At 33.0% G+C, this 27,975-nt stretch overlaps 1 protein-coding gene and 1 pseudogene across 2 annotated transcripts; one reads left to right on the top strand and one right to left on the bottom strand.

The window, feature by feature from the left end:
- The first annotated feature begins 4,436 nt into the window (after positions 1-4,436).
- On the top strand, positions 4,437-8,375 carry LOC108206887 (putative axial regulator YABBY 2; annotated as a pseudogene).
- A 4,303-nt stretch (positions 8,376-12,678) lies between these two features.
- Positions 12,679-27,412, bottom strand: LOC108209627 (ubiquitin carboxyl-terminal hydrolase 8). 2 transcript variants are annotated; one of them, XM_017380628.2, is made up of 13 exons: positions 27,122-27,411; positions 25,378-25,626; positions 24,386-24,527; positions 22,784-22,843; positions 22,329-22,424; positions 20,919-21,248; positions 20,358-20,498; positions 20,015-20,185; positions 19,352-19,609; positions 19,112-19,260; positions 16,406-16,960; positions 14,717-14,990; positions 12,679-13,218 (listed from the first exon to the last, which is right to left on the bottom strand). In XM_017380628.2, exons 1-13 carry the CDS (start codon positions 27,196-27,198, stop codon positions 13,102-13,104), a joined length of 2,619 nt encoding a protein of 872 aa, XP_017236117.1. In that variant the 5' UTR covers positions 27,199-27,411; the 3' UTR covers positions 12,679-13,101. The 2 variants fall into 2 exon arrangements, with proteins under 2 accessions (XP_017236117.1, XP_017236118.1); XM_017380629.2 differs by lacking the exon at positions 20,015-20,185 and having other exon boundaries at positions 27,122-27,412.
- Positions 27,413-27,975: the final 563 nt, after the last annotated feature.

Here is a 27,975-nt window from a genome sequence, read left to right as displayed (position 1 = left end):
TTCTTGAATCTACTACTTAGTAGTTGTTCAAGCAATTCAGAGTGAGGTGCCAATGATTTCTCCGTTTGGTCAGATTATGGAGGATTGTCGGGTCTTGTTACAAAAATTAAACACAATTTTAGTATTCTTCATTAGACGATATGCTAGTACTTAGTAGGGTGACTCACGAGTCAGCAGAAGCGTCTTATTCTTTTTCTGATTCACTGATTGACTTTATTATAGGAGTTTTGTTCCTACCAAAATCAAGAATATTGTTAGTTATTGATTCGGTAATCTAATAAAATATCTTGTTCGTCAAAAAGAAATGATAATATATTATAATTATTTAGTAGTAGTAATTTACTGTTTAGCTGTTAAAAGTTGGAGCTGCTCTAAAAGCAAGACCAAAAAAGTGACGTGGCTATCCAAATTTAGAAACACCTAGCCTTATAAGGAGTGGAGAACTCCAACAAGGTGACATGGCTCAGCACTTGTAGGAATGTAATTTCAAGAATAAATGCAAGATTTAACCGGGGATGTGGGTACTTAGAGGTTAGAGGCATGCCAATTTGTTGCCCGGTAGAAGTTTCTATTCCTCGAAACGAACACAAATGAAAAATAAAACAAAGCCTTCAATGAAAATAGTACAGACCGAGAGCAAGTCTGAATTTTTTCATCTCATCTCTTATGAGAAGTGACTTGTCTTTACAACTTTACACAAGGTGTTAGAAGGAGCCTCGACAGGTTTATAATCAGTATTGAGAATATTGGAGATTGCAAAGAGAAGAACTTGAGTCCCTAGCGAATCTGAACTCTTCAAGATATTAGGGTGCTAGGAGAAGGCTTCTAGAATCATATTATATTCTAACAAATATAACAAACTTAATGACCCTAGATATATAAGTAAATAAGAAATTCGAAGGTTTCAATTATTATTTAATCAGAAAAGATTGTGCATCTATACACTTTTTCATATAAGTTGATATCTGAATAATGAAATCAAAACTGAATAATGAAATCAAAATATACAATATTTTCATTCTTCAGCACTCTGCATCTGCATAAAAGTATACGAACGATACCAGCTACAGATGAGATACTAGATATTTTCAACAGATTACATAACATAACTTGCAACAGAATAAGATACCTTGCTTTATATGTATGGAGGTGTGGGCGTGAACGTAGTTACTGATTGCTTAGCTCACTGGGCTAAAAAGTAAAACCATATCCAGTAGCTTGACAAAATCTTTAACTACAGAGCACACTAATCCCGTCTAAGAGCAAGTCCAATGCAATGTCATAAGTGGTGCCATTTCTATAATTTGAAATCAAATGTTAAAAATCTCAACTCCAATGGGGTTCTATATTTGGATGCAAATATGCATATATGCATCCTTGGTTCTAAATTTGAAACCAAGGATGCATTATGCATCCATGCCACATCATCAACTAACTATAATTGGTATGTATAGTGGTGAACTTTAAACAAAGTTTAGGAGAGAGGGACTAAAGTTACTTAAATTTGGAATTATTTGGATGCAAAATGCATCTAGCATTGGAGTTGAAGTTCTATTTTAGCAATAGAAAACACTTTTTAATGCTAAATTATAACAATAACTATAGCTATTTTGCATCTTGCATTGGACTTGCTCTAAGTACATATACAGTACATAAGCATCCTCTATTTCGGTGTATACTATTACTAGGCGGCACAATTGATATCCTGAACCAAGAGTTTCAAATTAATGTCCATTAATGCCACAGCTATCAAATTTGGTACTCCCCAGTCTCAATTTAGTCTTATTTGAATTTTTGTGGTCAAATTTATCAAATTTTGATTGATAATTAGTAATTAATTTTACGTGATCTTGAAAATCGAAGAAATACATTTTAAAGTAGAATAGATGTGGATTCCAGAATATATTTTTCTTAATTTTTTCTAATTATTTTATATATGTAAATTTCAATCAAAATTTAGTCAATTTGACAATAAAAAATCAAACAAAACAAATAAATTGGGAAGGAGGGAGGACTAAATTTCTTAACAGTGATTTACGATGCATAATTAAATGCATCTTATATCGTTGTTAACCCGGTTTATTATGAGTGGTGATATGTGTTCCCAATTTCATTTCCAAACAAACAAATACTAAATGACATTTTAGGTTAACTATACTCCCTCCGTCCCCCTCGTTTGTTTACATTAGGGGGTGGGGACTCGGCACGCATTCTAATGCTTTCGTAAGCGTAGTTCGTTAAATCATTTTGAAATTTTTTTTCTTTTGAATAAAAATTTGATGTTTACATTTTTATACAAAAAAGAAAAAATTTAAATTTTTTTTTACAGAACTATATTTTATATGCGCGTTAAAATGCGTGTCGAGCAGTGTGAAAAAACCGTAAAGAAATGAGAGGGACAAATGCAAAGTAAGGCGGGTTTTAATAAATAGATTTTCACACATGTTGTGACCATATTGGACTTATACAAGACATTTCTTCAAATTTCTCCAAATTTTAAATTTATAATATCTACGAAAGAAGCCTATGCAGTGATATTCACGAAACTACATAGATTGAGAGCATCTCGGACAAAAGGGATCACCAAAGGAAGGTAAAAAAGTTGAGTTGGTCTATTCCACTCAAGAACTCCGAATCATTAACGTGAACATAATCAGAGTGTTTCAATCGGCATCTGCACGTACCCTTATCCAGACCGGATCGAGCTAAGCCGAATAGTATCTTTGTAGATTCTTTATTATTAATTTTTTACATGTGATTAATATAAATTTAATCATTTGTAATGGATATATTAAGTTATTCACTATCAATCATGAATATGTAAAAATATGTGTGTAAAATATTTTTTTATTTATAATAAGTTTAAAACATAGATAATTAAATAAACATACTATAATAAGGATATTATACTGATTTTGATGATTTTAGCTCATTTTTACTCGAACTGTACTAAAACGGGGCTTTTAAGAACGTGGGTTATGACTGGATTTATATTTGACCGAACCGGACTTTACATAAAAACAAAGAATTTGTTGAAGGCGGATCGGAAGGAATTATGTTTGCTAGAGTCCTACAGCTAAGGGAGCACACACGATGAAATAAACAATCTCGCATTCCACATATATACATGGCTTTTTTCTTCTACAAAATGACAAGTAAACTACTTTACCATATACCCTACCTTCTTTGCATGCTCTCATGTGGACAGCATCCTGCAGCTGCGTGAATATTTATTAAAGTCATCACTTGGCAGAAAAAGATTCATTAAACACTTAAACCTAAGCTTAATAGTTAGCATGTCTTTCTCCCCATAAATAATTATATGCATTTAGATATGTAACTCAAATAATATAGATCTTTGGGAAACAGTGATTTATTGAGGCAAAGAAATAATTTAAATAATAGAAATGTCAGGACCTCTCAATCACTCGTTCTCTTATATTTATTTAGTTGACCAAAATTGACTGGATGATATATTTTAATAAAATAAATATCTAATTAATTACTCCCTCCGTCCACCTGAGTTGTATACATTGGGGGACGGGGACGCGGCACGGACTTTAATGCTCCTGTAAAGTGTGGTTGCGTAATGTATTTTTAAAATTTTCTTTTTCTGTATTAAAGTTTGGATGTTATATTTTTATTCAGAAAAAGAAAATCTCAAAAAGAAGTTACAGAACTATGTTTTATGTGTCGAGCGCGCAGTTGAAAAGAAACGTATATAATTAAATGAGACAGAGGGAGTATGTACATGAATAGGACGAATTAATTCACTTGGAAAAATTATTCGAAATCCGCAACAATGCTCTTTGAATAAATATCACACACACATATATATCTTTACTCTTTATATCTTGTATACATATCCTTGGATCAATTGTAGTCATATATGGTACTATTAGTTAATATCTTCACCCCCATCTGGTCCGCTACATAAATCCCAGTTTGGTTAGAGATTTGAATGACTTGCATCCACACATTCACTCAATCATAATCCTATATACCATTCCCAAACCCTACCCCCCATATCCTCAGCCGGTCAGCCCAATTCTCCTCTCTCTGGCTCTGTCTTTTTCTGCCTTTATGATTTACCAGGCCTTGTACAGTAGTACAAGTGCATTATCTTAATGAAGCTCCAAATCATCAAATGGCAAATATAAGAATATATAATGTATAGAGTAAATGAAATTTCAATACGTTTACATGTCCAAATTGTAGTAATTGAAAATTTTGTTTTTCTTCTTTCCTCTGCTTATTTTATTCAAAACAATACTTATACAAGAGGATAATCATTATATCCATAACATTAATTGCACTGCTAATTTAGATAACTTAAGGACTTGGCATTTTGAAAAAAATTAAATGATAATAATATTTATAATAATAAAATAAAATTAAGTTCACTACCTCAATATCTGGCCAACCTTAGTACCTTGCCCAAAGTGCAACTTTACTTTTCCACCCACATTAGAATTACAATCATATATACCACCACAAGTTTTCTCCCTCTCCACTACTTGATTCCTATGAGTTCATCATAGAGTCTCTGGACTAGTACCATCTACAACTCTGAGCTAATTTGTACCTAATATCCCTCTTTTTCATTCTTCTTCTGCTCGCTTCTTTGTACTGATTATTCTCTCTCCTTCTCTGCAGACACCTCTTAATATACAAAAAATAAGATCTAGCTTCATTTCAAAACCTAAACATCACCTCTTCGGATCTCTCAGTGATCTACAATCTGGTTACAATGTCAACCGAAATCACAATCTCCTCCGAACGCGTTTGTTACCTTCACTGCACCTTCTGCAACACAGTTCTTGCGGTATATATTTTTGTAAATTTTCTCATTGTTTATATTTTATGACATGTAATAATTGTACATATTTCTAAAAGCATCTTTTAAGAACATAAATTTACAAAGCAAAAAATTGAAAATTATTTGATTTTCTTTGTAGGAGTCTAGCTAGCTAGGGTTTCATACATACATATATATAGGACAAATGAAGTGAAATGTACATTCTTGTTAGACTGGTTAATTAGTCGGAAGAATATATACATGATAAAGTAATTATTATTAAGAGAAATCTATATAATTTAAATACCATTAGGGACCCTGGTTCTGACTTGAAAGTGATTATTCGAAATAGCCTTACCAGTGTGATGTATATATACATACTTGATGTTTTTAGTTTTTTGTGGATCATGATCAGGCATGCCCAACAGTAGTAGTACTGGATCAAGATTTACTGCAGGAGCATATAAATGAAAACCCAGCTTTATACATGTAATTGTTTGCTTTTAGTGTCTGTGAAAATCTTAATTATTGGATACAGAAAAATCGTGGCTTTCTATTCTGTCAAGTCTTATTCTCCGGTGGCTTTGATTAAATATTTAAATGACAAGCTTGCAGACTTTTATGATCTGGGCTGGTTCAAAAAGTCAGTACTGGAAAAGGAAAAACGGATTTAATTAATTAGATGACCTGGCTTTACATATTAAGTAGTTACTTTTTGAATTTTATTAAAATTTGCATTCGAACCCTCAACCTTCTCGCAAGAGAGAAGAGTCTAGGTTACAATGCTGGGGATTGGAAAAAGCTGAAAAATAGTATGCATTAATTAGGTCGTAGATTTAAGCATTTGCTAAACCAGATTTAAAATAATAAATTAAGAATTTGGGTATCTGTGGCAGGTTAATGTTCCATGCAGCAGTATGCCTACAATGGTGACAGTGAGGTGCGGACACTGCGCTACGTTGCTGTCCGTAAACACGGGAGCTTTGCTTCAAATTCAGACACTTCCTCCTCAACATCCTCAGGTAGCTAGCTAACATTCCGTGTACATATCCCATTGACTACTCAACTCACTTTTTTACAGTACATTCATTTCATTGACTTCATTAATTAATTCTATTGACAAGCCTGCGCATTACTTTCAGTGATACCTGTGTAAATAGCTCTATTTATGCCAATATATATTGATTAAAGGAAGTAGCTAGAGAGTAGAGGCGACAGTATATATAGCTGCTTGTTGCAAATAATTATTTTTTGTGTTTTGTTTTCTAGTACTATTTGTACACATACAAATTAAAGCATTAAGAAGATAATCTGATCGTTTGTATAAACGTACCTAGGTAGCCTAAACTACATCTCGAAACAAATTTGGACATTCATATATAGTGAGATAGTGAAAATTTATATTTCTTAGCTAACGCATAATGTTTCATTAATACACTTGCGGTACTTGAAAATTTGCTGTGTTTGGTTTAGATAATTGAATACAGAAGGAATGAAATGGAAATTAAACTCTATATATTATGAGAGAATGTTCAATAATTTCATTTATTTCTTCGTTCCATTCCCAAAAATCTAAACCAACTATATATGTTTACATTTTATATTTGCTTTAGCAAAGCTAGAATACATATATGAACTTATTATGATTTTCCATACTCTTATATCTTATGACAAAAGGTGCAGAAACAACAGTCCAGCTCTGAAGATGGTATGAAAGATTGCATGACTTCCTCTAAATGCTATTTCAAGTTTGCAGCTAATTCAGCTGCCGAGTCTGTTGAGCAACAACCAAGAATGCCTCCTATTCGTCGTAATACTCTCTCTCTCTCTCTCTCTCTCCCTATCTCCCTCCCTCCCTCTCTCTCTCTCTCTCTCTCCATGTGTAATTAGTTTAATTGTACTCAATTTAGAAGAATGTAACTTTTTGAAATTCAATTTAGACGAATAAAACGTGAGGCTTTATTAAATTGGTCCTAAAAATCTCACGCATCAGGTCTTAAATTTGATATTCCAAGTGACCTTTTTAGTCAGCATTCATACCAAAGGTGTACCAGCTAGCATATATGCATGATGCCATATATATCTATACATCAGGACCACCTAAAATTAGCACTTCATTGACGACTCATTAGGATTGTGACCTTACCTCTGAGTCCAGTTCATCATTCACAAAGTGAACTGGTCCATACACATACATTATAAATGTATGCAATAATCTTATCAGGTTGGACGATATTTTCACAAGCAGATCACCTATTATTTTGTGCAAGTACATCTTAAAAATTATAATGTCATTTATTTCAAGACCCGGGCCACTTGAACAATGGTCCGGCCTATGTTTGTGTTTGCAAACTAGCTATTCCAAGTTAATAAACGATAAATAATTAATTATAGTATGTTGAAACTCTGAGAGCTAGGGCTGTTAACTAATTTCTGGACTTTCAATTGTTTGTATGAACTGCAGCACCAGAGAAGAGACAACGTGTTCCTATCAGCATATAACCGATTTATTAAGTAAGTTGATTCATTGCTAAAGAGTAAAGACAATAGACAGTCAAAATTCTCTGGGGCGGAAATGCCCCAGTTCAGGCATTTTATAATACAAAATTTGTTGTGGTAAGCTATTTAGTTTGTGTGTGCTGCAGGGAGGAAATTCAGAGGATAAAGGCGAGTAATCCAGATATTAGCCATCGGGAAGCATTTAGCACAGCAGCTAAAAATGTATGCCCCTTTCCTTTCTGTTAATTACATTATATATATGTTACACCTATATATATTTCATCCCTAATTTACATAGATGACTGTGTGTTCCCATGCATCACCTTTACCTTTTATGGTTCATAATATATATTCGTCACTAAACCGATATCTAAAAATGATCATTCGGGGCTCCTGACCGGCTTCTGTCATTAATATATAGTGGCATGTAACATCTGTAACACAATTAATTAGCCAAACCTAATTCCTAATATTCTTAACTACAAGAGTTGTACTGCAAGACTTGAGCATCACAAATCTGATACTACTAATTAAGATAACAGTAGAACCCTCACTTTCGATTTTTCACCCTATAAAATCTGTGATCAACTTTACTTGCAATCTTCAAAATGTTAATATTTCATATTAGTAATTGTACTCAATATATCAAGACATTTAACACATGAGTTATAGTTCAATATTGTTGGGGATGCATGGCATGCAGCATATAGTTCAGTATCAGACTAATTACTATATATTTCTATTATTATTACTGGCTCTACTAATTGGCAAATATTATTGTTGAATAACATTGCAGTGGGCACATTTTCCTCACATTCATTTTGGACTAACACGAGATAGCAACAAGCAAGCAAAACTAGATCATGCAATGACAAGTGGGGAAGCTCAAAGGTCTCGTCCCAGCTTCTACTAGATTTATAAAACATGTAAACTCTACAGCTTTCTGTTTCTCAATAAAACCTCACTCATCATTTTCTTTAATTTCATGTATTTACTTTTCAGCGCGCTCCTGATCAATTTGCAAAATTTTATATATATGATACTTGAATTAATGGTATTTAAATTATTTTCTTGGTCATCATACTGCAATATATCAAGGAATGTTGTCATTAAGGGTCGAGGCGGAAAATTCTAAAACCTCAGTCTCGTATAAATTTTAATTAATTATTTAGTTGTTTGAAATGAACATTTCATTCTCATCGTGTCGGTTAAATCAAATCTTTCACTTGGGAATCATATATATCATTCCCATCCAGTTTCTTGCTGTATATTCACATTTTGATCGATGATCAGAACGTTAACCCGAAAAAATTGGTATACCTATTTTTCAAATATTAATAATACTTGTTTTGTGAGGAGTAGATTTTAGTACAGGCCGCTAGGGGACTAAGCTAAATACGAGCTATACATGAGAACTGAATTAATATCGCATCTTCAATCCTGTATAATTCTTAGTTAAAACTAATGAATACATACTATAAATAAAAGTTATAGAAATTATATACAAAAATCAACTCAAAACTATTCCCCTGAAAATGTGGTATTAGTTCATTTCATGTTTGAAATTGGATGCATCGAATCATTGATTCATCTAAAGAGACTAAGTGGTTTATATTTTAAATTTATTTCTTAATCTATATTACTCCCTCCGTCCTCTAGGTTGTTTACGTTCATCACGCATTTTGAGGCTCTCATAAAGTATAGTTCCATAATCTTTTTTCAAAATTTTCCTTTTTTGAATAAAAGTTTATATATCAAATTTTTATTCAGAGCAAAAAAATTTTAAAAATATATTATGGAACTATACTTTAAATGAGTGTTGAAAAGCGTGTCAAAAAATAACGTAAAGAAATAAGGGGACAGAGGGAGTACTAACTGGTAAAGTAAAAATAAAATGGATAAAATTATGAGATTTAATTAATATTGAATTGTTAGATTAATAAGATAAATGAAATAAATGGGTGACATTATTTTTATTTTATATAAACAAGTATTATTTATGAAACTTCAAAACATAAAACGTTTGAACATGGTAAATGAAAAGCGTAAAGAAAATTGATCAAAGGAAGAAGTAATTATATTACCTGATCTGACGGCATTATTGGAGTCAAAAGGCAGGAGATGGAGTACGTTGATGATAAAAGGAGTAAAAATCATAGCTAGCACATGCTGGTTGATAGATAGTTAGATACAGTTCGGAGCAGTCAGTAGTCACCCTCAAGTGTTCAGCCTCATATTAATAATAATAATTAATAATAGCATCATCAGTGCAATGTAATAAGTTAAACGTAACCCTAAATTTCATGGCACTGCATAGAAAGCAACGGCACTTGTATGCAGTAAATTGACAAGACCTCCTCGGGAGTCGGAAGAATAGAATAGATTGGCTTCTTCATCATCATGTGCACTTTGGTTTTGTGCTCTACAATTTCGGACAAACATTCTCTGCAGATTAGCCTAATCACATACTCCTGCCAAAAATAATTAGGCTCCTGGCTGTATACATAGTTCGGTTCCTGGTTGTATACATAGTTCGGTTTTTCTAGTGTGTAATAGGCACATCCTATAAACGCGGAATTCATAAACGCGGAATTTATAAGTTCAATAAAATTTTATTGGCTCTCATATTTAATGATGCACCCCGGACCTCTTGCATATACAACTACCACACCAATCAAAATCTCATAAACATATGAAATTCCGCGCTTAGCACTAGAAAAACCCTATTTAGTTCTCCCAGCACGTCTTCTGTCCTAGTACTAGTATAAGCCTGTAATTTGAATAAATTGGAGGTGTATATTTTTATTGGGATTTTCTATGGTGGCCCAAGGGCACACAATAGTCCCTAACTCCAATAAAAATAGCTCTTTTTGATTGGTGGATGAATAATAAATGAGAATGGCCCCCCCTGCATTCACATCAACTCCATTTTTATAGAATTTAGTGACTATTGTGTGCCCTTGAGCACACATTAGAAAGACCGATTTTTATTTTGAAACTGAAAAAGAAGATTTGGTTTTTCAGAAAATGTATCAACAAGAAGCATTTTTCTTATTAGAAACTTATTTGATATTATAATTGTTAATTAGGTAAACCAGGTCAATAGTATATGTCAATCATTTGTCTAGGGTTTGCTGGACTCATCTAGACATTGAGAACATCCGCATTTAACTGCTTATAATTAGATATCGAACTATTTATAGGAAAATTCTAAACTATCTAATATTATATTAAAATAATATATTATAATGATTAAATAATAATAATAATAATAATAATAATAATAATAATAATAATAATGTTTTATTTTAAAATGTTTTTATTTTCTATTTATTTTAACCAATTATCTTAATTGATATTCTTATTTTCCTTTTTCCTTTTTTGCTTTCTGACTGTTAGTGTATGCTAAGCAGAATCTCTAATGTCGTATCATACAGGAGCTTTTGGATGTCTTGTCCTAGATTGAGTGATTTTACGTTACATGAAATTTGTGAAGGTGGTGTCATGTCACCGTAAATTATGTCAGCTGTCCCGTATACAAACCTAGCCAAGGTCCTCGTGTTAATGGGCCTCATTCAAGAACTGACAAGTTTTTGCTGCGCTTGGTTCAGCAGGAAACAATGATACGTCTGTTAGTGTTCGCTATAAATTATCAGTTGAATTTAATTTATATTTTTATTAATTATATTAATTAGTTATATCATAAAAATTATATATAATTAAACTTTTTAAATTATTAAAATAAATATATTACTATGATAATAGATTATATAAACTTATAGAGGTTAGTCGAACATAGATTCAGTATAATAATATATGAGGTGAATGTCTCATTGAAGTTTGAATTTTTTATAACATTGAAATGAATAGATGTAGGTTAAACAAATACTAGTAAGAAATACCTTATAAATAATTTAATACTCCCTCCGTTTCAAATTAGATGTCCATATAAAAAAAATCACACAGTTTCAGAAAAATGGATGTTCACAAATTAATTGTATTAAATGATCAAAATATGTGGAGTGAGATTGATCTAGCAAATATAAATAAGAGATGTGTGGAGAATTGACTTTGGAAATATGATTTTGCATTGAAAGTTGAAGTGGACAGGTAATTTGAAACAAAAAATTTTAGACATGTAAATTGAAACAGAGGGAGTATAAGATATTCATCTAGATGGAAAAGTAAAAGTTTTACGTAACTAATTTTACAATAGAATAAATATCTTACAATTAATCTTTTATTAAAATATGTAATTATTGCTGCTAACTCTTTTTCTCGTCGATGGTTCCATTACACTGTTCCGGAAAGCTCAGGTCAAGACCTAATCTGCAAAACAACGCAGCACGGGGTGTGTCCCGTTCCGGCGTGATAATCAGTGATCGGAATATGCTTGACAAGTTACGGTAATCAGAGAGTTTTCACTCTAAATGCATGGTGTGATATGCTTTTGTAAGGAGAGAATTGCCCTTTTTCTCTATTCTGGCTGGGGAGCTGTTTATATAGGCTTTTGCCCGCTACTGTAGCTACAGTGGCGGGCGCGGGTTCATACCTGCTTTGGTGCAACAACTGTCTTTTCCTGTGTTCTTCAGGGATTTGTGCATGCTTTTTATCCTGTTTGCCTTGTACTTTACAATGATGAGATTTGCTTTCAGATGTCCGCGCACTGTAGTGGAGGCAGACACTGTAGCGGTCATGGTACCAAATCAATTGCAAAAATGTAACTCCAAAAAAGAGTCTAAATATCAAACTTACGACGAAATCCCAGACAATGTCTTTGCACTGACCGCATCGAGCTCTATGCCACTACATGTGGTATACATTAGTTAATGTTTATACTTGCATGTAAAGATATTTTTTATCTAGACAACTTGGGATGTTACATTGAATTATTTTCATTTTCTGTTGAGTACAATAATGTAAGTTTGTAAACTGAAAAGAAATCACATTATCGATCAACTTACATAACTAGATTTTAAATTAATGCTGCAAAACCATATGAACTGAAATATATAATACTACGAAATTGATTCATGGATCTGCCTTTGCTCAGTTCTCAGTTGACAGATTGAAGGGTCCGTTAATTTTAACTTTAACTTATATTTTGTTTAAGCCAAAATTAACTTGGTTATTATTAGTGTAGATAAATTCATTAACTCATATATAATGTATAATTAATAACAAATAAAAGAAATAATAAAGAAAAAAGTTTTCTTTACAGTAAACAATGAAATCAGGTAAACAAAGGTTTATTCAAGTTCACGAATGCTCACAAAAATAAAATATAGTAACTGAATTAAGTATATATATTTTGTTATTTGAAATTTAACTTTTTGCTACAGGTCCTGCAGTGCATCAGCAAAACGAACCGCCACATCTCGTTAAGAAAAATAAAACATGCATACAAAGTTAAGAGATACAATGAATCCAAAGTTGGTGCCATACCGCTATTACCACCGAAACGACTAGGTGAAAACTCCACTGTGCTAACTGCAAGCTAAAAAAGGACATCGACAGCAAATTTTAAAATCTGTATCTCTAACAACATAGTATATAACTTAAGGTAAAAGAACAACATTAATCTATGATATGCTTATCAATCCCTCTGACTACTATGTTACAATCCTATGTGCACCAATTTTGCACTTGTACTGGTGCTTTCTGTTTCATATCCCCCAAATTGTCCTAATAACTCTCATGTCACTGACTGACGGGTGCTACCTGTAAATAAATCTGAAAGACCATCTAAAATGTATTATGTATAGATAATCTATTCCCCACAATTACCGACCAAAAATATGATGTTAGACATCTTGAACTCTTCTGTAGAAAAGAAGATAAGCCGCCGAAGATTTAATCTTGTCCACACTAATAGGAGAAACGTGGCTGTCATCGAAGTCGAACCACCGGTCGCCACCATGCTACATCAAATCAATAACAAGAATAAATAAGATATGATCAGGTGCAATAACTGTAGTAGTAAGATAAGGAGGTAAAGAAATAGCCTTAGGATCACAGTTTCTAACCATACTTACAGTTGAGTGGTAAATTTTAAGGGGAGGGTCTGGGAGTTGCGAGGGAAACTACTAACACCTTCAAATTATCTTAAGACACAGTGGTACATTCAATAGGCTAAATCCTAAATACATTTTGAGCTCAGGTTTACATCTTTTCAGGCATAGGCATGGCTTTGTGTAAATAAAATTATATGGTCAGTTTAGGAATCACAGGTGAGTCTGACATTGGTTATCTAATACTCCCTCCTTCCCATTTTATTAGTCCACTTAGCTCAAATCACACATATTAAGAAATATTAAATATGATATGTTATTATCATTGTAATGCATTAGTTATACAAAAATACTAGTACTAAGTTTTCATTCATTTTGTTAAAAGTCAACATAGTTTACATTGTAAATCATGAATATTGTATAGGCTAATAAATGTTAACATTGAAACTTGTATAAATTTGTATTGGACAAAGAAGAAGGACAAATAATATGGAAAATTTTTCCTTAGCAAAGTGGACTATTAAAATGGGAAGAAGGAAGTAAGTCATGCTACATGGCCGCTTCACCACAGTGTAGCATCCATGCCAAGTCTCAGATATGCAGACAAGGGAATTGGTCCATTTTTGAGTATAAACTGGCGATCGCCAGAGACTAGGATCTCAGACAAAACCAAGTATGCTTTGTTACATAGTTTCATAGTTATCTAATATAGTTATAATTCAGTGCATTATGAACTTCTTTTTTTGCTAAAAATGATGAACTTCTTATGGTACATATATAATAGTCTGACCATGTAATATATCAAAAGAGGATCAGACAGTAATATGTTTATGAAAATACAATCTAAGAAATAGCAAATGAGTGACAAAAATCTTCTAATATAAATTACAATAGAATTAACAATTCATAAATCCTGGACTTCAGCAGTATATTCAACATCAGTGGCCAAAAAAATATTTATGACAAATAAAAATGAAAGCCCGTCATTCCATGGTTCATTCTTCGTATTTACCTAAGGAAGTCTCAAATATCAATGAAATTATATTAATCAGAAATTGTACGCAAGAGTACTAAGATTTTAGTCATAATTCAGCCACAGTTGTTGAGGAGGTTCATGTTATTATGCATCTTATTGGTGGTACTCAAACCTGTTCTAAAAACCACACCTATAAGTTGACTATATATTATAAAGCAAGACAATAATAACCACAATTATATTTCTGCAGCGCTGGTTTGCTAGCCATTAATTCCAGATTTATCGTTTACTGGTTTCCTTTGTTTTCTTAAATGGGCTGTGATTTAATAAGATTTTCAATCGGATGTTTCCTAGACAAAGAAAACAAGACACTGAAAGTGGCAAACAATGTAACAATTCACGAGATGATTTAATTTTAAAAGCACAACTTACATGAATGAATGCTGTATAGTGACCACCTCCCATGCTACCATAATGGTTACTTATTGCATAAAGCATATAACAGTTAGAAGAATCACCATTCTTGAAGGAAATGTATGGCGACAGATCAAGATCGTGGACTGGAAAGTCAACATAAGTCTCCAATTTGTTCTTTAAGAACCTGTTGTATGAGAACCTCTTTAAATGAATGATGAGGATTTCAGGCAATCTCCACAGATCTAATTTTTTGCTGGCTTGACAATGCTTCTTGCACACAGGACAGTACCTAATAGTGGTGACAATGATGAAGTCTTATAAGAAATAGCACCAGTGCACGAAATCAAAAGAAAAAAAACCTACACTTCATTTGTGATTCCTAGTCTAGTGACTACTGAAAAGAATTCCTTTTTTTTTTTGGTTGTATATGATAGAGAGAAGTGGTCACACTTCAGTGTAGGCCTGTAAATGGATCGGATATCCAATCTGTGGTTAAATAAATGGATATGGATTCTTATTAAAAAGATCCGATATGCTAATAATCCGATATAATAATAATCCGGTCCGATAAAGAATGGATATGGATATTGGTCAAATCCGATCTGTTAATGATCCGATCCGATTCACGCTTAGCTATATTATACATTTTATATTATATTGTAATTATAATATATTATACTATATTATATTATTACATGCAAAATAAAATTTTCTAAAAATACAAGACAAAACTCAAAATCATATTTTCTTATAACCAAGCAGACCATAATTTACTTCCTCCGGAAGTATCAAGCAACTTGTTTGTTATTTTTCTATTCACTTGATACCTTCTATGTTGAATGTTTAATAGGAACAATCAACAAAGTTTTTTATTTGTATTTTTGTTTATAACATGAAGCTGCATACTTTACTTTAGTGCTCTATTAGTTAAGTTAAAATTCATGAGCTAATATAACTAGAAAATATCACCTTTTTTTTGTTTATGGAAGGTTAATACATGGTGCAAAAATATATTTCATAATTTTTAGTGGATCGGATCTCCGATCCGATTATCCACGATACAAATGGACCGGATATGGATTGACTTGTAAAATATCTGACTCATGATCCGATCCGATCCGAATCCGATAAAATTAAATAGATTAGGATATGGATTTAGCTAGATCCGATCCAAATCCGATCTACAGGCCTACTTCAGTGATTGTGTTAAAAAACTTTAGACTAGGCACATTACAACGTTTCAGAGGAATGTAGACAGGGCAGTGAGAGTAAAAGACAGAGAAATATATATGAGAATACTTCTTAGCAAACTGTTTCTGGGGAGATAGTGTTCAAATCTTTCAATAAAATGCTGTTTAATCATGTGCAAATAAGAACATTTATCAGAAACAATTACAAATAAAATATTGTGTATCTAAATGTGAAAGCAAATTGTTGAAGTATTGAAATTCTGATCTACTAGTTGTGTTGAGTCAAATTGGTTTATCAAAGAAATTTTAACAAGTATATATCATGTAAAAAAATCTAAGAGCATATATTTCTCCAGAATATTAAAGGTATTAGCTAGTCATTTGGGAAAGGGAAGGACTTAACCCAATATACAGAAGCTAAACCTTTACCCTGAAACACTTCTATTTAAATAGTGCTTTAGGGATTAAAATTGTAAGATATAAGACTTACAAATCTAGCGATTAAAGAACTTACCACATGTCTTCAGGCCCAAGGGGCTCTTCCTTGAGGAATGCCTCGAGACATGTATACAAAGAGACAGACTCCTGTGGTTTCCTTGAAAAGAAACCAGATTTGTAGGTTTCTGGTAATGAACTAAGAAGGACACTATTGCGACGTTCAACCATTTTCTCAGTCCAGCACACAATAACATTTAGTCTACACGGGAAATTTGTACATGTTATCTGCTCATTCATTTCAATCTCGGAACCCCTGCCTGTTCCTTTGTCATCTGCCCTGTAAAAGTTGAAATCTGTGTCTGTATGCATGTCCAAGGAATTCTTGTCAGCGGTATCTGCACCCTCACCAGATTCTAAAAAGATAGAATCTTCTAATTTAGCAGTTCCTTCATTTGAAGCGCTCACAACATTATCATAGTTGTCTATCATATTATCTGCAGGATCCAAATATGGATCAACCAACTTCAAATACAAAGCACGGATATCAGATCCATTTGCAATGTTACAACTTGCTAAAAGGGGAATTCCAAATGCTTTCCAACTTGTTGTCTTCTTGCCAAGAAAATTCTTCCTATAAATTTAAATTTTGTTAAAAACATTTGTAGAATATAAATCAGCAGTAAAAAAATAGATTAAGAGCAGAAAGAATCTTTGCATCTATTGATTCTATATACAAGCCTTAAAAACGATTATCAATATATCATATTACTAAAATAGAATAAATTTCCACACGAATCAGATAATTGAAGCAGACTACAATTGTAGTTCATAGCTCAGTCATCATCTTAATTCTTATCCATATCTTCCTATGCAAGAGCAAAAACTTTATAATTATACAACTTACAAAAGTTACAAACACTGTATACTTGAGCACATATAGTATACTTGAGTTTCGAAGCTTATAAAATGTTGCATAAGTTATTATTGAGAAAACTCATACATAAAAAGTAAAGGTCTGGTAAAATTAATTAAATCATGCACTCCCCCTGCACTGCAAAAAGAATCTGCCAATAAGTTATTATCAGATCTATTTTTTGATAATTGATATATTTTCTCTAATAATCTAAAAGTAATAGGGTTATAGCATTAGTTGACTAGGAGGAAGGAAGAATCAGCTGTCTGTGTAATTTTTCAGGAGAGTAAGGATGACAACACTAAGCCTAATATCTCTAAGGACTTTCTATATAAAAATCTGATAAATGATGCAGTAAGATCTTTTATCTGTTTACTTTTTTCAGTGAAAATTCCCAGAGATCCTAAGGCAGCTATCCTCAAAACACTTCTGATAATAAATGTAATCAGCGTGACCTAAGTTTATGGATCACATGAACCTAGTATCATAAAATTCGGAGTGCAGCTCTTTATACTCGTGAAAAAGTTTATTGTTCTTGTAGTGAGTCAAATATCACATGAAGTTGTATCTTTTTTAATGATTGCTAAAAAAATATTATAGTCATAAATGGAAGAAGGGGGGATACTTCAAATTGCTTTAACTACAACATTTTACTGATAAAATTCCTATGATAGGGGCTGAATTATCAGAAAATCTTGGTTGGTGCTAGTTAGATCTACCATAGAGGCAACTTCTAACGTCAGGCATTCGATTGATGGTTAGGTAAGAGATGGACGCTAGTACTTTGATATATTCCACATAAAAAGGAGATAGTGTGAAATACTTGAGCAATTTGATTTGAACAGGATATCCAGAGTTTCACTACAGGAGTAATAACAGATCATATAACTTCCATATACATGGGCAACTTTTAAGACAAGCTTTAGAAAATGGCAGTGATGCCAACAATGTTTGTCTATATATGGTTCTGTTGAGCCATCAGATGCAATATATTCACAAGATCAGTGCAGGCATGACTGTTTACGATAATTTATTTAGATAAAGCCTCTGACAGTAAGTGCACCGCAAAAATTAGGAATATTTTATCAGGCGTAAAATCTAAGAGGGAGGGAGGCCTAACTTGGCGGGGATAAAGTTGCACAAAAAGATTTAGAAGATGCTGGTGCATTGTGATGGGTCATGGGTTCACTGAAAATAGGTAAGTTCTCAATATGCTACATAAGGAACTTTAGGTGGAAGTCATATGCCAAACAGAAACTTGGTAGAACACACATATTATCTTTACTGGTATAACTTATTATTATTAGTATTGGTATTGCATAGTTTGTAAGTTATATAGGTATAATAATGAAATTTAACTGTTTAGGGAAACTGACCTTTGTTCACTAAAAAGTTATATTAGAGTCATAATTTCCTAACCAAGAGACATGATAGCTATGTCCTTTGGCCCATACACTGCAAAAAGAATCTAGAAACACCAAACACAAACTCTTTTTTTCGTAGTCACGAATGCGTTTATTCAATGAACATACTAGCACTTGCTCTCCTACTGTCTATGCCAACAATGCTTGTCTATATATGATTAATGCTCTCAATCTTAACTTAAGCACTCAACACGATCTGTTCAGCTTACAAATAATGTTCCATTCATGTCAATTTTTGTAATACCTGCCACCATATAGGACATTTGTACTATGTTTACTTGTTCCTGCTAAAAAACATTTGTTCTCTGTTATGGCAGGCTACATTTCTATCCAGTCACATTTTCTACTAGCACTCGTAGTTACATTATAAAATATGAACCTGAATCTAAGGCTCAACTATGAAAAGACAGTCCATTATCATAATATAGAAATATGTCGTACTTACTCTTCCATCTGCTGATGCATAAACACCACGAGAGGCAATTTCCCAAAATCTTTTGGTAATCGATAAGCAACTAATCGATCCTCATCTCTAATTAAAGATAAAGAATCAGAAGGATCCTCTAAATAACGAATAATCTTATTGTTGTAAACCTGCACAAAAAAATTAGAGCCTGAGAGCTCGAAATAGAGTAACATTGCTAAGATGCTAGTTGTGTGCCTCATAAAAGCTGCAGAACTATACCTCCACCACCAAAAGGGTTTCATTAACTCCTATTGAACATGAACTTCCTAGGGCCTGATTAAGATCTTCCAATCTCCCACTCTTAGGAACAGTGATAGTTACGGAAGACTGCTGAGAATTTCCATCTGTAGTCATAACTGTCACTGTCATTGTTCGTATTGATGTTGAAGGTAACGGCAACGAAACATACATAAATGGATCAAACGTGATCGAAGACTTCCGACAATGAGGACACACTAGTGTCGATCTATACTGCCCCTGAAATCATGTTTAAAATGCAATAAGATTTTACGAATGTTGGCAAGATATCCATTCGCCTGATTCCAGCAATAAGATATGAAAACATATAGAGCTACTATGGAATGCATGCATGTCCTTCAGGTGTATCTAAAAAAAATACATGACCAAGCAATGATCCGCCATTGAAATCAATCAGTTGATCTCATATTAGCATAGCAGAATCATTTATTTATTTATTTTTGGGGCCGTAAAGTACAAACACAAACCCAGAACCCTAACAGCATATAGTTCAACCCAAACACCAAGAGGTTTTTTAACTTGGCCAGAATGTCATCCTATATGCAGTAACCATATTGAGGTTGTGCTTCCTTTGTGCAGATTCAACATAAGTAACAAACAGGAAAACAAAGACAAAGCACTGACTTGGCATAAATCGACAATAATAGAGTCATTCCGAGCCAAATGATTCTTCCAGTATTCGTCTGCTACTTCTTCATCTGGTCGACCATCTGAATCTTTGAGTTCAGCATATGGTTTTTTTTTCACGCGATTTACATCTTCATGAAGTCCATCTAATAAAAAAGCAAGGAGTTCCTGCCATTTAATTTTTTTCACCTTATTCTTTGGGGAAAGATACATTATGCCTAGCCCAAAATATAAAACTATAATATTTTCCCTCCATGGCCCAATTTCAACCTAAATTAAAGATGAAAGAACAGGAAAACCCATCGAATTTATTAATTAGGGGCTGGCAAAGACTACTAACTTGAGAATCATGCTGATTAAAACCACTAAACTGGGGAGCAAAATGAGCAAGCTTCGACTTAAATGCTCTTGGTGCCACTGGGGTTGCTCCGGGAGCCCATAACTGCTTCAGCAACTCTCCAAAAGCGGAAGCAATTTCACCCTGCACAAGTCCTAGATTATTAGGCATTGTAATCCACATAGTATATATATTAAGAAATTGTGTTGAAGATATGTGTGGGTGGGCGCCTGAGTGGTATAGGCTTACGGAGATCATCAACCCTTTTTTCATTTTATTCTACTGTGTGGGTTTGTACAGAGGAAACTGAAGAAAAAGAACAGTAGTGGCAAATATTAGCTACAAAATTTATACTACTGCAGCCCCAAATTATTTTAAGCCACTTCCTTTTCATTTTTTCACGCAGTTCAAGGCATATAGAAGTGGTGCCTGTACATATACATTTTTTAAATTGTAACAAAAGGCAATATTTAAGTGCCTTAAAACATGTTAAGTGGCTAACAAAATCTGGAAAAGGAGTAAAATTCACCATGGGAAATGAAGATATAGAGAAAATAACTATACATTCATGCCCAGTGGATTCACATAATTTATTTCCCGCCTGTAATCTCCAAGAAAGTAGTCAACAAGCTTTGGTGTGTGTCCCAAGCACTGAAGTGCACTATTCATAAAGCAAGTGTTCCCTAAATTCTGTAATCCGGTCAAGCCCAAAGAACCAGCCTCACAAGCGTTTCCACTAAAAGTTGGCAATCTACTTTGGATATAATTTGAGGTGAACTTTCCAGAAACACTGCTCATCATAGGTGAAGTTGCATTAGGATGTTGTGCTGTCATCTCATCCTTTTTTATTCCGTTAATATCTGATAAACCATAAACTTGCAGCTTTAAAAGAATCTGCAGACAGAAAGGGGAAGAAAACAATAAAAAACAATGTGCATGTACCCAAATTTCTAATTTTGTTGTGAGAAACAAAGAAAGTAACAAAAGAAAACATTGCAGAAAGTGATTCTTATACATCTTATACTCATGCTTGGGTGGGCAATCTACAACCCAAAACTTTGCATGCAACATTGTACTCTATTGATAAATGTCTTTTGCAACACCACAGTCTCTCTAACAAAAACTTTAGATAAAAAGCACAAATAGAAAGACTGCTCACTCAAAGAAAGGTAAAGGCTTATTACATTGGAATTTTTTTTTTTTTTATATAGAAAAAGGCATTATTGCCGTTGGTGAAAAGAAACCTTTGTTCGGGTAAAACAAATAGGCATATACTGACATCACTTTTCCAACTGATTCACTGAGTGAAAATACAAAAAAAAAATGTGTAATGCAGATGTGCATCAGGAGGGAGATAATTTTGTAGAGATACATACAAATGTATCAAAATTGCAGAAATTAAGTTATTGGATATCCTGGATCATCAACTCCACAGAAACCTTGGGGTATATAGAGAAACCGCTAATTGACGAGATTGGCTTTAGAACATAACAATTGAAGTGATACATGTGTTTGGGTGGTGCCATAACACATCTAATTGACGCGTTTGGCTTTAGACCATAACATGAATCACTAATTAATGCCACCCCAATTGATAAAAAGGGTTAACCAGTCAAAGGGTGCGATCATGGACCAGTGTACCTGTGATATCCTATTTTGTGCATTTTCTCAAATTCTGAAAGCTGATGCACTAACTGTTCCATATCTTGTAAACCAAAACATAAAAGAATTTCCAACTGTAAACTCGGCAACTTAATGGCACTTTTAATTTTTCCTAGCATATTCTTAAGTTTAAACTTTTCTATATAATAAAGTGCCAAATATCTCATTCTCGGCATTATTTAGGCTGATTCACTCAACCCAATTATATTTGTGGAGAAACAATATATCAAATCCTTTTTAAGACTTGAATATATATATATATATAATATAAACACACACATTTGTATCTTTGGACAAGCATTAAGAACTTACATCCTCCTCCACCTGCAGTTGGGAGTATAGAGTTCCTTTTTCTTCTTTGTTCAAAAAGTATTGAGTTGTTTGCCCAGAAAAATCCCAAATACGTAACTGCAAAACACGCGAATTTCAAAGTTATAGGCACAAACAATATTTTAACCAGCTTAAAAATCGGAGCAGATATAAATTTCGAAAGATATAGGAGCTGCAGCCTTGCGATGTCTTTGTTTCAAGCATGTCACTTGCAATCGTTTCCCAGTTATGATATCTTATTATCCCTTTATGTAGCTCTTCTGGTTAACATATATTCCTTTCATTGCGTAGATTATTTATTATGCAGAGTGTCTTCTAGGTGCAAGCACTTACAAGAAAATATACAGCGAAGCATAAAATACGTTGTAGAGCTTGTTTTGAGACACTGCACTAGCTATTAGATACTACATGCAGATTATCAGTAACAAATTACTTACAATCTCCGACTGAATACTGAAAATCTTGCAGGCCCTTCTAAAACACTCTGCTGCATTATCCTAAAAAAATGACAAACCTTGATGTCACAAATTTAAGAAATCACAAATAACATATTACAGTTCCTAATAATTTAAATTAAAGCATAAAGGAAGGAAATGACAAGTCACTTTGTAATTTATAAAGATCTAAATATTACTCAACCATGCCATGTGAATAATATAAAAAGCAATCAGCATATTGCAACTCCCAATAAAGTGAACTAAAGCATAATGGAGTAGATGGTTTGTGAAATACAGAAACTTAAAATGGTGTTCGTGTATGTGTGTGTTAATAGAGACCTTAAAGTTTGACACCATACACTCCATTCAGTATCATTATCCATGTCTAAGCAAGCATATGATATTTTTTATTTTAGTTACTGAGTAAGCAAGCAGCTGATTATAATCATAATCATCTTAAGCACATATCAAATCATAATAATCCAAGTATTTCAGCATATGTTATGGTTTAGGGATTGAACCATATAGCAAACACTATGCTATACATTTTTCTAATATATAAAAGCGCTGTAGTTTGGTATTAAATCGATTGTTGGTGTCACAATCAAAGTAGACCACAACTGAAGTACAAGAGCTTTACCTTGTTAGGTAACTTGTATGATTTTACATAATACCATTTTTGTTCAAATTCTTGGTTCTATAAAATTGACAAATAGGGGACCTCCTAGAATTAGTTTTTATTTCTTATGATTTTTAGTAGTTTTTTTCATGAAAACATTACAATGAGACTCAAGTATCACCATTCACCACTACTCAATACTCAGCCAATCTCCCTTATTTCTTGTTCTTTCATCCACTTGATAAAGCCTTGATCAGGGGTACCATTGTTAAAGAACTTCCATATTTTGAGCTGATCAGTCAATCTACGCCTTCTAGTATGTTCCCTTCTAAATCCATCCACAATGCCTCTTCATTTTTCACTCCGTGTACACTTTGACCAGCGCACCAAAATGATAACACATCCATCTTGGAGAACTTATCATCTCAAACATAATCTTGATTCAGCTCCCGATATGTCTGCTGAACTATGTTGCATGGTAATCACTCTATTTACCCCTTGTTTGCTCTCTTTAAGTTTCTGCTTCAGACAACAAGTCTCGTCTCCTCTAACTCATCCAATTCTCATGCTTTATATTGCATAGTGCTTCTTCATATTCTTCTCCTGGGCACCCTAATTTTCCAAAAGTAATACTAGAACAGGGGGTCCTTCACCAGATCTTAGTCTTTTCCTATTTTATTACAAAGCTTAATCAACAGAATGTTTTGTCTACTTTACAATAAGCATCAGCAGACCAAATTAATTTACATTTTGTTTCGCTAGAATAAAGAACACTATGGATATACAATCCATGTAAGAGAAAAATAACTTAAATGAAAAATTGCAGATTAAACTAATTGAAATAAAATATAAAACTATTGTATAAAAGAGACGCAAACATAAGATATTCAATGAGTATCATAAAATCAAATCGTAATAAGTGCATGAATACTTTAACTGCTACCCACAACAATTAAAAGGAGGACATGAGCTAAATTATGCACCTTCTTGCTTATTCTTACGCCCAATATATTGTCTTCACTTGGAGTAGAAAGCCTAAGTTGTAAAGGATAGATATCACTCATATCATCTTCACAAGCCAAAAAGGTTCTGCCATTCTTTGATGCAGCTTTAGAGTTGCTGTGCCTGAATGGGAAAACAACACAAGGTTGCGACGATTTTAGTATTAAGATAAAGTAAGTTATGGCAAAAAAAAAGAAGAAGATTTGCAAAAGCATTCATCAGCGAGCAATCAATAATATTTCCCCCAGGAAAAGGTCGTACCAGCTCACAAGGATTTACTTTATTCTGTTTTAAAACACAAACTTATCTCCCTCCCTCCTATATATACACTTGCACAGAATGCGAGTCTCTATGCTTCGGGCTGTTCATAAATATTAAAATGCTAATAGATCATGACCTAATCATGTAATTTCAATATTCAAGAATGGCTGGAAATGACTTCTATTGTACATAGTTTCAACTCGACAACAATAGGTAACATTGATTTAGTGCACAGAAGACTGCAAAAGTGAGACATCAGGAAATCAAGTTCGGACAAAATCTTTTACGATTAGATCAGAAAAAAAGTTTATTGTTGACATTTATATATAAAGAAAAGCTAACTGTGAGTTAGCAACACTTAATATGCTTTAAACTATTATACATATAAGAGGGGAGAATAGTTCCTACAAAAAATTTAGCAGATTAAGAACTGAGAAAATAGACACACAAGACACAACAATGCAGAACATCAAAGGTAATGCATATATACGGACTGGAAACAAGCACAAACAGCCAGTTCAATAAAATCTCAGTTATATGTCAGCTTCAAATTAGTTAGCATCCCAAACTGTTAAAGGAAAAAACTTCCAAACGGTTCATATTTCCAAAATTGGCAAATATCCCCTCCCCCTTCCTTAGGTGCCAAGAGCTAACTCAGATTAGGCAAATCAAAGTTACTCTAACCCCTTTAAGAAATAGAATTGCTACTAACCATTTGAGCGCCTGCAACCACATCTCTGCGGGTATTAGTGCATAGTCGCGGCCTGAAATTCCGACCTCACCATTCTGAGTATCCTGCGAAGTATTATCCTCTCTCCTGAGATTAAAAACGATATCTGAACTGAATATGCTGTTGATGATTTTCATCGGCCCTGACGAGGTCGGTGATGCAGTATATAATATCCCTCCCTCCCAATCTGATACAGTTCCCGGCGTAGATTCTTCAGCTTCCTTCCACCACCTATATCACAAATACGAACGTTTCTTAAGTTAATTTATTTAATTAGGTGAACGAGATCAGCAGATATTCTTGCCCAGAATATTAAAGTATAAGAGCATGTCCAGATGTGCTAAATGTAGTGCTATATCTATATTATGACACCAAAAGTACAATTTATTAATCCAATGGTGTGCTAAACATTGTGCTAAAATAGCATATAGTTGGTGCTACATATAGCATATTACTAAAAAGTGAAAAAGAGGGAGGCAAAGAGATTAAGTTAAAAAGTGAAGAAATTTTATACTCATAAATGGAAAAGTTAATTTAATTTGAAACAATCTAGTTAAATTTAGAACCATCATTGGACTATTTTAGCAGCAAAAATCACTTTTTAGTGCTCAAAAAATAACAATAACTCCTATTTTAGCATTACATTGGCTTTGCCCTAAAGAAACAAAAGATGAGCATCATAAAATTATAAAACATATCCTTAGGAAGAAAGTGGCTGGGAATACTTATAATAAGGAATAAGGTGAGAGAACTGTTGAATTCAAAACATAAATGAGATTAACTTTTAATCTGTTTCACACTGGTGGCTTAAATCATATGATTACAATTCATAGGTAATACAAAAAAGAGTAAATTACAGAGTGGTGACGGTATTTTTCACTAAATTTAAAAAAAGTGGTCAAATTTTCAAAATCACAAATTAATGGCCAGCTTTTACTTTCGTATTTTAAAAGAATGGCGTATGTTGATTTGTAAAGTGAGACTTGGCCATTATTTTGAAAGGTGAAAATAAAATCTTGCCATCATTGGAAAAATATTAACGAAAATTCAACAAACGCCATTATTTTAAAAGGCAAAAATTGGAGCGGGCAATAATTTGTGAACTTGATAAATTTGGCCACTTTTTTGAAGTTCAGTGAAAAATACGGCATTACATTTTTAATTTACTCTACAAAAAACCTATTTTTCTGAAGGGTTAACAGCACTAAATTTGAATTAACAAAAAGAAAAAAACAAAATGTCAAAATACTGGATTTTATTCCACTCAGTCGTAAACCACTGTGATTAAAAAGACCCCACTGAATCAACAAACATGTCGGTTTCCTCATCAATACGAAAACAAAAGACTAATCCAACATAGTAAACAAAACGACATACTCCAAAATCATATTAAAATGCGAAAAACCAACACATTACAAAATCGTATCGCCACAACAAGCTGAGGAAATTACCAAATCCCAATTATAATCAAGACATACTAATAGTAATTACATACATGTAGCCAAGTATACATTATCCGATTCGAATTAGCTAACGTTGAGCTGCTAATAACGCATCGAAATCGCTAAATCAATCATAAAGGACAACATTCTTCAACTAAATTCCAACTTATACTAACAATCACATCCAATTCATAGACAATCACAGATCCAGATTGAGATTATCAAAGATTCAATTGAATAAAGTTGAAATTACAAAATGACAAGATATCTAGATAGATTGATACCTGTAGGGAACGCAATAGACTCGAACATCATCGGATTGAGAAGTGTGGGAACAATGTTCGGGAGCAGCGTCCTCCATTTGAGAGAGAGAGAGAGATGTATAGATTTTGTGGAGAGAGAAAGTGTTGGAGGCGATTTGTAGAGAGAGAAAGAGGAGGAGAGAATGGCGGAGAAACAAGGGGAGAGGAGATTCAGACAGGCATGAGAGGGGAGGAGGGAGGGAAATTAACTAATGTATACATACAGAAACATATACACACACGTCTGTGTGCACATTTCTCTGAGAATAGAAAATTTGAAGTGTGTCCAATTCTGTTAATCTGTTGCGGAAAACAAATACGTGTATTTGTGTTTTGTTCTAATCTTTAAATTATTCATATAAAATGTGGTTTGTATTTTTTTTCTGTATTTTTGTTTGGTTTTTCTTCTGTTAGATTCTTGAATGAGTTGAATAAAATTAGAGGAGGGTATTTCAAATTTTGTTAATTATCATAGGAGATTTATTTTCCAAAATAAGCAATATTTATAATTAAATACTTGTATTTATAGAGTATAATAATATATCATAATAAATTATTGTTTCATTTATTATGTATGAGTCGGAAGCGGAAGTTATAGAAAAAAGATAAAAGATGAATGAAGCGAATGCGATGGTCAATAAATATTTGATAAATAAAATACACTTAAAAAGATAGGATCGGTTTATTTGTTTGTAGTATTAGTTAGGGCTTATTATATTTTAAAATTATTTTTAAAATGGAGAAAACATGTATTTGAATTTAGATCCTAAAAATTATTTAAAATTTAGGCTTCTGCAGCATGGTTCCATGGTTTTATTTATTTAAATGGTTTCCTT

This window comes from Daucus carota, chromosome 2 (genome assembly GCF_001625215.2).
Source record: "Daucus carota subsp. sativus chromosome 2, DH1 v3.0, whole genome shotgun sequence".
Classification (NCBI taxonomy): domain Eukaryota; kingdom Viridiplantae; phylum Streptophyta; class Magnoliopsida; order Apiales; family Apiaceae; genus Daucus; species Daucus carota.
The sequence above is the reverse complement of the archived record's forward strand: the minus strand, read 5'-3'. Positions and strand labels throughout refer to the sequence as shown.